This window comes from Colias eurytheme, chromosome 9 (assembly GCF_061535395.1).
Source record: "Colias eurytheme isolate Ceu_HAF_F1 chromosome 9, ilColEury1 Martin Lab GWU primary, whole genome shotgun sequence".
Lineage (NCBI taxonomy): Eukaryota > Metazoa > Arthropoda > Insecta > Lepidoptera > Pieridae > Colias > Colias eurytheme.
Window position 1 is genome coordinate 12,022,026 of NC_142988.1, and position 12,474 is coordinate 12,034,499.

Below are 12,474 nucleotides of genomic sequence, written 5' to 3' on the forward strand. Positions count from 1 at the left end.
TCCCACTTCAATATTTGTATAAGACGTATTGTGTTTTATATAAATTATATTCAAACATTTTAAATTCTTGTCGATTTTATAGTAGATAATTTTTGTTTTTTAAATATGTATTTAATCCTGAACTGGAATTATAATAAAATTTTACACATAGCATGAGTAAAAATATTTTAAGTAAAAAAATACGTTGATCAAAGAATACATAATTATTAGATACTAGCGGTCCGCCCCGGCTTCGCCCGTGGTACATGTTTACGTTTTCTCTACATAAAGACCATCCTCGTACTTCAAGGAATATAATAAAAAAATAATTATCGAAATCGGTTCAGCCGTTCTCGAGTTACTTATGCGCTTACCAACACATTTTGCGATTCATTTTTATATATAAGATTATCTACATACATACCTACTGACGTTTACAGCGAAAAGTAACAACAAAATTTACACATAAAACACACCTAAGCCGCTAAGCTACCTATAATTAACTTTTAACAAAACACAAGAAAGTACACGAAGTATTTTACGGTTTGACTTTTATTTATGACTGTACTAAAATAGTGCAATATCCCAGCAGCTATACATATTGACAGTCGACTAATTTCGTACTCCTGTGTTGTTAATTTTAGTTACTTTTTAACTAATTACTTAAAATTAGAGCTATCGTCTGTGCTATCGTATTCTTCTTTTTTGTAGTTTAGTCGTGGTTTTATTAATGATGGTAAAATTCTTATTTTATTGTATAATTGTATTGAATGTACGTACGCGTGCGGCGTGGACGGTGGATGATTATAATTATTACATTATATAGATACCTAATATAAATTATCACTAAATAGTATAAAACAAAGCCGCTTTCTCTGTCCCTATGTGCCTTTGTATGCTTAAATCTTTAAAACTACGCAACGGATTTTGATGCGGTTTTTTTAATAGATAGAGTGATTCAAGAGGAAGGTTTTAGATGGGTTTTAGTATATAATTTATTAGGTTTTAGACAAAGCGGGCGAAGCTGCGGGCGGTAAGCTAGTAATTAATAAATAATTATAATACATATTATTAAAGTACTGTTGGCTTGAATTTTATTCATTCTGTATCGCGGTTATCCGCTAGTTTCAAATTTCAGTGTTATTTTTCATGATTTATTTTAGAACTAGCTTTCCACCCGCAGCTTCGCCCGCGCAGGCTAAGAAAAACCCGCATAGTTCCAGTTCCCGTGGGATTTACGGGATGAAACCTATCCTATTTCCCGGGGTAAAAAGTAGCCTACCTATGTCCTTTCTCGGGTATCAAAATATCTCCATACCAAATTTCACGCAAATTGGTTCAGTATATAGTTTAGGTATGGATAACGTCATCACTCATCTATTACTATTATTAACATTTAATTGTACATTAATTAGTAACTGCAGATTTGCTACAGAGAATACAAAACATAGGTACCTACTCTATTTTATTGTCAAATCAGCAATGCCACAAGCAATGCGATCAATATAGTGACTACGCGTTTTTATTTTAGGGGACAACGTAATTAAACTTTGAACAATGGACAATTGAGGGGTCGTTTTGTTTTTTGGAATTCCTCAGAGACATTCTAAATTAAATTGATGTTATAAAGTACTATAACCAAATTACTAAATGCACTTACCTTCTGAATAAAAATACAAAGAGTATACCGAAAACTAATTCTTAGATCTGTTAATACAAGTTAGAAATGACATTAGATCAAATCTATTTTCTGATTAAATATATGTAGATTAGTTTTCAATAACTCGTCTTCAACAAACAAAGACAATATCGATTACTCATTATTTTACGCGCAGACAAAACGTGACAGTGAATTTTAACCACTCTTTGAATTTGGAGATTTTTGTTTGGTTTTATTCATTATTTAACGACGTATTAAATTCTAACTGAAGTGTATTGTCAATCACACGATCCCACCCTCTATTTATAATGGGGTCCATTCAATGAGTTCGAATTCAAACAAAGAGTGAATGCAGCTTTTATTTCAGATAACGGCTGTCGAAAGCCTCGTGCCTAGCTGAGATAAAAAATATGTATATTCATAAGTGCCTCAGTTTGAGCCACTTGGGCTCTGTTATTTAACAGGGACATAAGAAGCTTTTCATACATATTATGTTTTACTCTTTTAAAATTACGAAATTATAAATTGTGCGTATGATTTAAAATAAGGTTAAATCATTGCAATTTGCTCGCCCGGGATCAACTATGTGAGTCAGGAGCTGCGCAGCTTTCTACGAATGATAGAGAATTTTCGAAGTTGTTGATACATGCTTTAATTACCTGAAGGAAGTGACTACTAAGTATATAAATAATTATGATTTTTAACACAAAAACAAAAATCGAAGCTCTCTTCTCTTAAGAAGTGGCACACAGACGGGTTACGGACATAAATAAGCGTTGCTTCTTCGTCCTTTATAATGTATTGTGAAATATTCTCTGTAAATTCGAAATTCGAAATTCGATTTTGCCACACGATTGAACACTCGTCCAAAAATTATTTTAAAAACCAAAAACCGTTTAAATTCAAACTTCAGTTAGGTCTAGAGCACTTAAGCGCTGCGGGCGGCGAGGCAGCTGCGCGCGCACGTGTCGCGTCGGAAGTTGCAACACGCAATCCTGTATTGTTTCAGATTCACGCACCACGTACCTTCCCGTCTGAATGGCTCTTAGTGCACAAAATTATGTTTCCTTGGTTATTTCTTAAGTGCACAAAAAGTGGTTAGTAAATGAACCTTTGTACATAGGTACTTTTAGCTTACCAAATTGACCATTTATAAAGGCTTGCTCAACGCAACGTAGCTTAATCAACTAGGAACTTAGTTATAAAGTTTTTCATTCTTTTAACTTAGATGGTAAATGATAGTCTTTAAATAAGATAAAGACCTAGAACTAAAACGAACTCAGTAATATTGTTTCTAAAGTTCAAAAAGGTCAAGAAAAGAATTCATTCATTTGAAATAATAAATACGCAGCAAGTTTTACTGCAATTCGTAAATAACATTCTTTGTTCCCCATACATCTTATGGTCGCACATTAATCGAAGGGTGCCACCCTCTGGAATGCCACGTGCAGTTATTTTTTGCACTGCATATAGCGTTACTAATCCTTTTTATGATTTTGTTCTCAATAAGAACTCTAGAGACGATTCTAAGCATTACTCGTAGTGAAAAATGTTTTAAAAACACACTGAATTTTAAGGTGGTTAATAAGTATTTTAGTAATTACCTACTCTAAAAATTTGGTGCTCGGTCGGGTTTAAGTTTTCAATGCTATTGTCAATTGATTGGAATCTAGTCAGTTACCTTTTATTTTAGATAAAAAAAAAAACAAACGGATACAAAGGTAGTATACTGTATAATATCTATTTTAATTTTGTGGGATGGTAAAATTGTAGGAAATTTTAGTTACTTACTTTGTAAGTTCTCGCACTTATCTAGCACTTATCAAAGTACATAGTTATGGAGAATTTTATCTATGTCGAATAATATTTGAATCAGATAAGATTTATTTGTACTTGTTAGTTACCTATGAGAACATAATGGTAAAAATTGAATTTATTTTTTAAGGTGTTACCTATTTCGAAGCTTTATTATTAAAAGCTTTTCGTTTTTCAAATAACAAAGGTTTATTCGTTATTCGTGCAAATATGCGAATGTTTACTTCACATTCATAAAATGTAAGTACATATATAGACGAAATATTATGATATTATAAGAAAACAATAAATTTTCCGAAGCTTATCAAAGCTCCGTATAGCCTCTAAAACTCGTGCATAATTCACGTAAAGTGCAAACGTCCTCAAGCTAAACAATGCAAATTTGTGCAAAATTTCTTCACATATTTAAATGTAAGGTGGTCGATAAACAAAAGATCGCAAGTTGCAACCAGCTCCCAAGACGGGTACAATAACATATAGACCATCACACATAGGCAATCGTGGTCACCCTACGCACACAAGCTCAAACCAACACGTCGCAACTTGCACAGGCTCTACGCCAAAAGGCATTTCTGATTTCATTCGTTCGCCGTCAGCCGTGGTGAGTGCACGTGTCGCTCGTTTAAAAGTTCAGTGTCGTGTTGTGCTTATGAACAGACAAGATGGTGCGCAGCCTCTCGCAGTGGACGAAGACGCTCAGCTTCCCTTCGAGGTTGTCTCCCAACCGCACCTCGAAGGAGAGCGTTGTCAATGTCCAGCCGAGCTCTCCGGGAGTATCGCCGACGCCGAGTGCCTCATCCCTCCCGCAGGGCTCTGAAAAAACAATTTCGCCGATCCCCATCACGGAAATCAGCCAAATAGTAAGTCCCCTTGTCACTTGAACCGAATCTATTATACGAAAGACCCTCTTCCACGTTTGGTAATGAGGATTGAGGATATTCTGTGAAATATTATTTATAAGTAGACCATTAGACACGTTTGATCTAATTTATAATAATATTTACTAACAATTTGCATTATTATAGTAATATTCAGCTAAATAACGATATTATGATATTGTTAAATGTTCATAATTGTGTCAACAATTTTAAAATTTAACTAATTGAATGATGTTTACAAACAAATGAAAAGCGTTCCATTATTAAGATATCACGGTTAAATATAACTGGTTCCCCTTAAACGACGGGATACGTGTCCAAAATGCGAATCCAGTACACCTTATATGCTGGCTATTAAGCTATCTTTCAAAGGAAATGAACTATACGTGTTTTGTTTCTCACGCGCGGCCTCAAGAGGTGCTTTTGCCGAGAGGCAAATTGAAGTTTCATTGAGGGTTTTGTTTGTCGGCTAACAACAGTGTAGCGTATACGGCCGTCAATGGTTATACAACAACGCGGTGTGGTATGAATGCTTATTAAGTGGTAGGTGGGAGCCGGTGCTCGGCGTGGCTCGGCGCAATAACCGTTATGTTTGTCCCCCTTGCAATCACCTTGGCAAGGCCGCACAGAGATGCGAGTTTTTGCAAATGATACCTAGTACATGACTTTCACCTTTTGAGATGCCTTTCTAAATACTGAAGTTTCGACTTTATTTAGGTCTCCCATTGATTTTACAAATGTTACACTTCATTTTACCTTTTACATGCCATTCATGAGAGAGAATGTAGGTAGGTAGGGTGGAGTCTCCTATTATCGGCCGTCTCCTAATATCGGCCTTTTCGAGAAAATTGAATATAACTATAAAAATCGATCTTAAATCATAAAAGTTTTTATGCAAAAAGTTACTCTATATACATACGCAAAACCTCCCTAATTTGGGTGCGGGTACCTCAACTGTGGAACATTCAGTTGGCCATAGAGCACGCGAAGGTACAGACGTGCATGATTTGGCGATATTGCTGAGTCAAATCCCTGAGTCGACGCTTTACGTGGATAAGTATTTTAATGGAATTAAACAAACCTATAGTATTTAATTTTATGTGTTCTTAAAGAAAAACAGTCAAATTTTCGATAAGATAGTGCGTTTTTTACATTTACTTGTCTTTTTAATAAAATAATTGCGGGGCCGAGATTAGGGATCTATATTTATTGATAAATCTCAATATCGGCCGGATGGTCGATATTGGGGTAATGCATGAAAACTTTAAATAACATGTTTAGCTATTTTAAATGTCAGCAGTAGCAATAATAAGGTTAGAAATGAAACAACAGCTCCGTTTGATCACTAGATCCTAAAGTCGGCCGCCTAAAAACGATTTTTATTAGCTACGGCCGATATATAGCGAATCGATGCGTAATAACGGCCACCTTAGTAAAACCTTTTCTACTAGGGAGTTGATACAAGATGTATTTTAATTTTTGTTGAGCTATGCCAAAATCATGCCGTCTCAATCAAAACTCCCAAAAGATCAACAAAAAGGAAAACGTTGGCCATTGCAAACGTTTCCTTTTTGTTGACCGTAGTAAAACAATAGAGGCAGTGAATGCCATCAAAATATGAGCATCAGAGAAGCATCTCGACAATACGACATTCTGAGGACCACTTTACAAGATAGACTTCATGGAAGAATAGACACAGATTGCACAGTTGGTGGAGATACCGTCTTAAACCAAAATGAAGGAGAGGAAATTGTTCAATTGTTGATACGGATGGCTATCGTAGGAACGTGATCTAGGAAAACCGCAATTGCGTTAAAATATTATAAAAGATGATAAACGAACCAATCCGTTCCTTGTTTTTAAAAAGAGACTCAATTCTTAATGAAAAGGCTCCAGAAGCTATTACGCTGGCCAGGGCTGTAGTTACAGAAGAAAGTGGTTTAATGACTTAAAATCAATCGGACACGGAAGACATATTACAAGATCCACTGAGAATATTTAATAGGGATGAGACGAGCTTTAGTATTTGTCCGAAGACAAAAGTACAACATTTATGAAGTTGCTAAGGGCAGTGAAAAAGTAACAATAACTGTTTTGCTAGTCATATCTGCATAAGGAAAATCTTTGCCTCCCATGGTTGTTTTCCCTACATCCGTAGACCACCTAAAGTAATCGTTAATAGCACACCATCCTCCTGGTTTCTTGGTTTTATCAAATAGTGGGTGCACTAGAAGTGTATGTACCTACTCGTAGTATTCTATGAATATGTTGCAAATGGCTTTAATGATTCGGTGATTTCTGATAACATTTCCAAACCAATTCTTTTTCTAGTTGATGGACATAAGTCTCATTAATTAATCCCATATCTTTATTTGTCTGAAGAATACTGAACTAGGTACATTACTTTTAATTTTTAAGACAATGTAACGAAAAGACCAATCATGATAGGTGAGTTAAAAAAATGATTTGTATCTCAATTGATAATAAAAAATATTACCAGTTTTAAGTTTTATTGATCTAACTTCACCTTAGAAAAGGTATGCCGATATTAGGGCCAAAGACGGCAGATATTAGGGTGTTAGTTTGGTGTTAGTGGCCGATATTGAGGGAAATCGGCATATTCGAAATAAAAATTCTATATTTAATAAAGTAACAATGGATTCGTAATTTTGCAAATGTAGTAATGGAGTTTCAATATCTCTCTACCCAAAAAAGGCACTGTAAGAAAGAAAAAGCTATTAATGTAAAAATTACATCGAGTCAAAGTTCAAAAAAAGTTGACATGGCCGATAATTGGTGCCACCACCCTATTTACCTCACAAATTAACCTTATTTGTTCGGTGTTACGCGCAAACTCCGCTAGTCACGACACTCTATTTTGCACATTTTTGTCTTATTATCGTGCCCAGATAACAATAAAAGAGATAGGTATCTTAGAATACATTTTTCTTTATCTCAGAATACATCTTCTCGTTTTATAATTGATGCGCGTTACTAATGTTCTTTTGTTACTAAAATGTTATAATTCACATTTCACATAATAAATTGCATACGAATAAGGTCATATTTCGTAAGAGCTATAAATGTTATTTATGTTTTGAAATAAGGCTTTAGAAGATGTCAAAGTGCTACAAAATAACTTGCAGTAAATTAAAAAACGTACTAAAATATAGGTACATTCATTTGTAATCGTAAAACGAAAGTCATCAATTTCCGAACGACCTTTTGGATTTATTGTTTGCCGGAATTTTATGAAAAAGTTATTTGACGTTTAGTACGACATGTAGAGGCGGGAACATTTGGCGCGAATGCCATAATAAAGCGAATGGAATGCAGACTGCGTTTGATAGCTAGTGGCCACAGCATACAAAGTCGTCTCCGTTAAGTTAGCTCACGGCAGGAGCCAGGCTATTGACATAACAGACAAGCTTTACTTAATAAAAATACGTTTATAACGACAAGCACTTATTTTAATAGCAGAGAAATGGGAGGGCATTTCGAAATGTTGATGATGTTGCCATATGCGTCGTAACTCACGCGCATGCGCTAATGGCTGTCACAGCTTAGCTTTCTCGTCACAGTATTACCATTATTTCCTACAGTAGTGCGACGAATGTACTTGTGCAGAGAAACGGAGGGGAACTGGCGGGGGTCGGGTGACGCGGGCCGCGTAAAGCAAACACGCTTAGTTTGCTTTACCTAGCGCGAAAGGATGACGCAGTCGTATTTTTTGTGTAATAATTTTATTATACATAGGTACTTACATATTCTATTATGGCGCGCACAAACTGTTCGGTTTACGGATGTAAATATACATTGAAATCCCAGAAGGAAGCAATATTTCAGAAAGATTGTATTAATTGTATCTGTTGAATTAAAATCAAAGCTATGTATATGTTGTCCTTATTATTTTCTAATCAGATTGTACATCCCAATGCGAATGCATTACTTAGTTAAATGTTATAATATACAATTAAGAACATCCAAAAATAAAGTGTCCACGTAAATAATATTTAGCAGTGCAATATCGGTAATTATATATTTATGAACAAATAATTACATCAGATTTAATAATCGCAATTATTTTGAATGTACATATGAATAAAGATTTCATCATAATATTAATAATCACAATTGTTTTATTTCCCATTTGTTGCAACCCTAGCGTATTTTCGTGTGGCAGCGTAAGTACCTACGCTGGCGGCGGCATCGCGCGACATTAAAGGCGATTCCTTACTGTAGGAAATAATATTGTAATACTGTGTTCTCGTTTTGCTTGAACTTTTAATCGAATGAATGGTCAAATGGTTTTTGGCGTGATTCATAAAGAATAAAGATAATTTGTAATTGTATCACGCTTTCTCCGTACGGTTTTCGAGAGTGATCGTGAAAAATGAAAATAGAGAGTTTGATGTCGTTAAATTAAATATTGTTGTCATATGTTGGAAGTCCTGCTGGTCGTATTTATTAGGTATTTTATTGTCTGTGGCGGAACGAACATCTGCGTGTCAAATTCCTGTGTGCCATGTGCAAGCTACTGGTGGGAAGCGAACCGTGCACACATGACTTAAAAAATAAAATAGTTAACCATAATTTGAAAATGGAACGTATGATTATTTAAATTTCGAATGGGCTCGTTCATAGATTATAAATTTCAAAATTTCTACAGATAAATGGAGATCGTTAAGCATGTATGGAAATTCTTTTTTATCACCTCTCTCTATCGTAAGCTAGAAGAAGAATAGATTATACCTACCAAGGAATTTGATCGAATCTTCTAGTATTTTTTTCGATTATAAACCTTTATATAAAGGCTTTCAAATAGACAAGCTTCGGAATAAAGGAAGAGGGTGGGTTTTTTTACACAGTCAGCTGTTCTCGGTGTCACGAAACCTGACACCGGGGAGCCATTGAAATCCGTTAAATAATAGATGTTTACTTTGAATATATTTCGGAATTTTAAAAGGTATTCGGAATTTTAATTCGCGTACTACCTAAATAGGTACATTTTTATTTTAATAATAACTTTAAAAAGTAATAATTTATTCTAGAGCCAACATTCTGAATTTAATACACTACGCAAAAAATATAAAATTTCATATCGATATAGATTTTAAATATCTTACGATTACGAACCTAAAATAAATTCAAAATAAGAAACACTTATTTCGCGTAAACGCATTTTCCTAGTTGCGTGCGCGCAGCATAATGAGACATAATGTAGTCATCAAGGCTATCTTTTGAAGGCTAAGTAACATGTTTACTCAGAATGTCTTAACATACATACCTTAAAATATAAATGCACTTCTAAAATAAAAAAAAAAAATAACAAACTTAATATGTACTTAATACTTATTCGGTGTTGTATTTTAAGTGTGTCGAGATTCAAAATTATTATTTTTTTCTTATATTATTTCTTGTATAGGTGCATTATTATGATATGTAGTAAAAAAAAACCATCATTTATAATTCGGTCGGTATGTACCTAGTCTCAATCATGTCGTCTTTATAAACAATGATGAAATAAATCTATTTGCTCGATCCCATAATTATAATGTAATCAGATCCTCTATATCTTAAGTTATGAATGATAAACCGTTAAGTTATTGAACATGAACGGATATGTAACTTGATAGCATATCAGGGTTCAAGTATTGCACGGATGCGAAAAAAAAAATTAGTATCGATAATATTGTGTTTCCGGATGATATTGGAATTTGATTTTTCTTATCAATTCTGGATTTTTTGTTAGATTTATCGTAGGGCTAGAGTTTTTTTTTACTTCGAAAATGATATTCCTCAAATTTCCCCCTTGGTAATCATCTACCCTAAAACTTCACATTCCAAAACATCTATCAACTAACATAGAACCTTCGTACAGCTTGGCCAATTTAGGCTACAACAAGCTGGTAATCTATATTCTATTTCATAACACTTATAATTATAAATGTATGGCAGATGCCATGAAGCAGGAAGGCCTCACGGCACCTGCGCGGGCAGATGTGAAATTCGTAAGATTTACACGCATGTTACAGCTGACGCCAAAAAAACATTACCTGGGTTTGGAGATTTTCATTGATCAGCTGATCCGGCAGCTGCGGACATTTGCTGTGAAGTGGCTATTTGGTGGAATGTACAGAATAGCATGTAATTTAATGGATTGGAATTTTGGTTAACATCTGACTTTACAATTATGAATATTAATGATAAATGTGTTTAATAAGGAGGGTTTTTGATTAAAATATAAATAAATTGTCAGTATTATAATAAAATACGTAGGTACTTACTCAAAATTGTTCACAAAACGCAATCTGTCCTTTATACCTATTATGTAAAAATTAATTATTTTCTCATACTCATTAAGTCATTAGTAAGATAAACTAAATTGGTTCATTGCTGTTTATATCAATCTGTATCAATTTGTAAATTCTGTGCAACTGTTATATGAATGAATGTAACTCGTTAAAATAAATAGACACCTAATTTACGATCTTGACATAGATAAGTTAATAGTTACATTAAAATTCAACCATATCTAAATACTTACCTAAAATAGTAAAAACGTAATATACACTGTTATTTTCACGTCCTACTACTAAGAGGCGAAAGTTCATATTTCAGGATGGACATACGTTTACTCTCGGCACAAAAGACAGCAGATCGAATCTTTTACATATCCTATAATCATCACATATTATTAAGGACATTCTTCCGCTACCTGCCCCCCTAGACAAGTGGCTTTCTATTAGCGTAACGTTCGATAGAATAGATTATGAATGTATGAGATTGACGTAATCGATCGTCGTCGTCGTCGTCGTCGTAATCAAACGTCAATCTCATACATTCATAATCTATTCTATTGAACTTTACGCTAATAGAAAGCCACTTGTCTAGGAGGGCTGGTATCCTAGCATCAAGCATCCACGCGCTGCATAATTTTTTGTATCTAATAAAAATTTACCTTTGAAAAAACGAGTGCCCTGCCAGCTGCTTTCGAGCGCTCAAAGGGCTCTCAAAATTTACAATTTGTAAACAAGCAACGTCTGTTTTGTGTCCGTTGTTTATTGATGTATCTGCCTCCCTTTGATTTGAAGTACCTTTTAACCTTCGGTCTGTATATATTGGTCTATTTATAAATATATAGTAATTAGTAGGTCTATTAGTTAGGTTAATGTTGGGTTAGATTAAGTTCGATTTGTTATTTATAATGTTCTATTTTCATGTTAATTGGTTTGGTAATTTGTAGAATTAGTTACTAATAAAATTATTAACAATTTTTTAATGAACAAAACTTCACATTGTAATTAATATTGCCACAGAAGATTTGAGTTGTTGAGCTCCAAAAACTTTCGGATATACGAAGTAATAACTGTAGCAGGATATGCCAATAATTATAAAATGTGCAATTTATTCATTTTGTACATTCTTGAAGAACTCAATTAAAAAGGGCACTATTATCTGAAGATTAAATGCAAATCAAGATGACTAATACAATAAAACGACGGCTAATCCCGTGCTATAAATCTTTTCAAGGTATCATTTGCAAGAATTGATTGCTTTTGATGGAAGGAGTAGGATATTGTGTGAAACTATAGTATCACTAAATAATTTGGAAAATCCAAAAGTGCACGCCTCATAATTTTTTTTTAATAAATATTTATTTATTATTATTTTTGTTTATTTAATAACAATTAAACCACATCGAATCAGACCCTGAAAAATGAAAGGGTTCTATTCCTGAGCATACTCAAGAGTCAAGCGTAAGAGAAAAAAAAAAGACTCGATTAGTAAAGTATTTCGGTCGCTATCGTGTTAACAAGAAAAAGGATCCGCACATACAGACACACGGACGTCCAAGACAGAACTTTTTTAAACTGTTTTTTAACTAGTTTAAATAACAAAAATGACATCAAAAATATCATAAACGTTAAAAATAGTGTTTTTTCTTAATATGTGTGTGTATGTATTATCTTACAAGTGCAATGTATGATACATAAAGACATTTTAAGTTTGAAAAATCAGATGTTTTGCGCGAAGTGACAGTAGTACCCACCTCAACGCTTCGCTTATGAGGCGTGCAATATTGAATCATAAGCTAAATTATTTCTAGACTCTAGAATAATATTAATATTAAATTCGGTT

At 33.9% G+C, this 12,474-nt stretch overlaps 1 protein-coding gene across 2 annotated transcripts in view; it reads left to right on the top strand.

Moving 5' to 3' along the window:
* Window positions 1–12,474, top strand: part of Traf4 (TNF receptor associated factor 4) — a 76,837-nt gene that overhangs the window by 36,504 nt on the left and 27,859 nt on the right. Inside the window, exon 1 of one of the 2 annotated variants that reach the window (XM_090105427.1) lies at window positions 4,045–4,314. The exons of the other annotated variant lie outside the window; for it this stretch is intronic. Within the exon in view, the coding sequence (XP_089961553.1) occupies window positions 4,117–4,314 (198 nt within the window). The 5' untranslated portion in view covers window positions 4,045–4,116. Of the gene's footprint in view, window positions 1–4,044; window positions 4,315–12,474 lie in introns of those variants that run through there. 2 annotated transcript variants of the gene reach the window in all.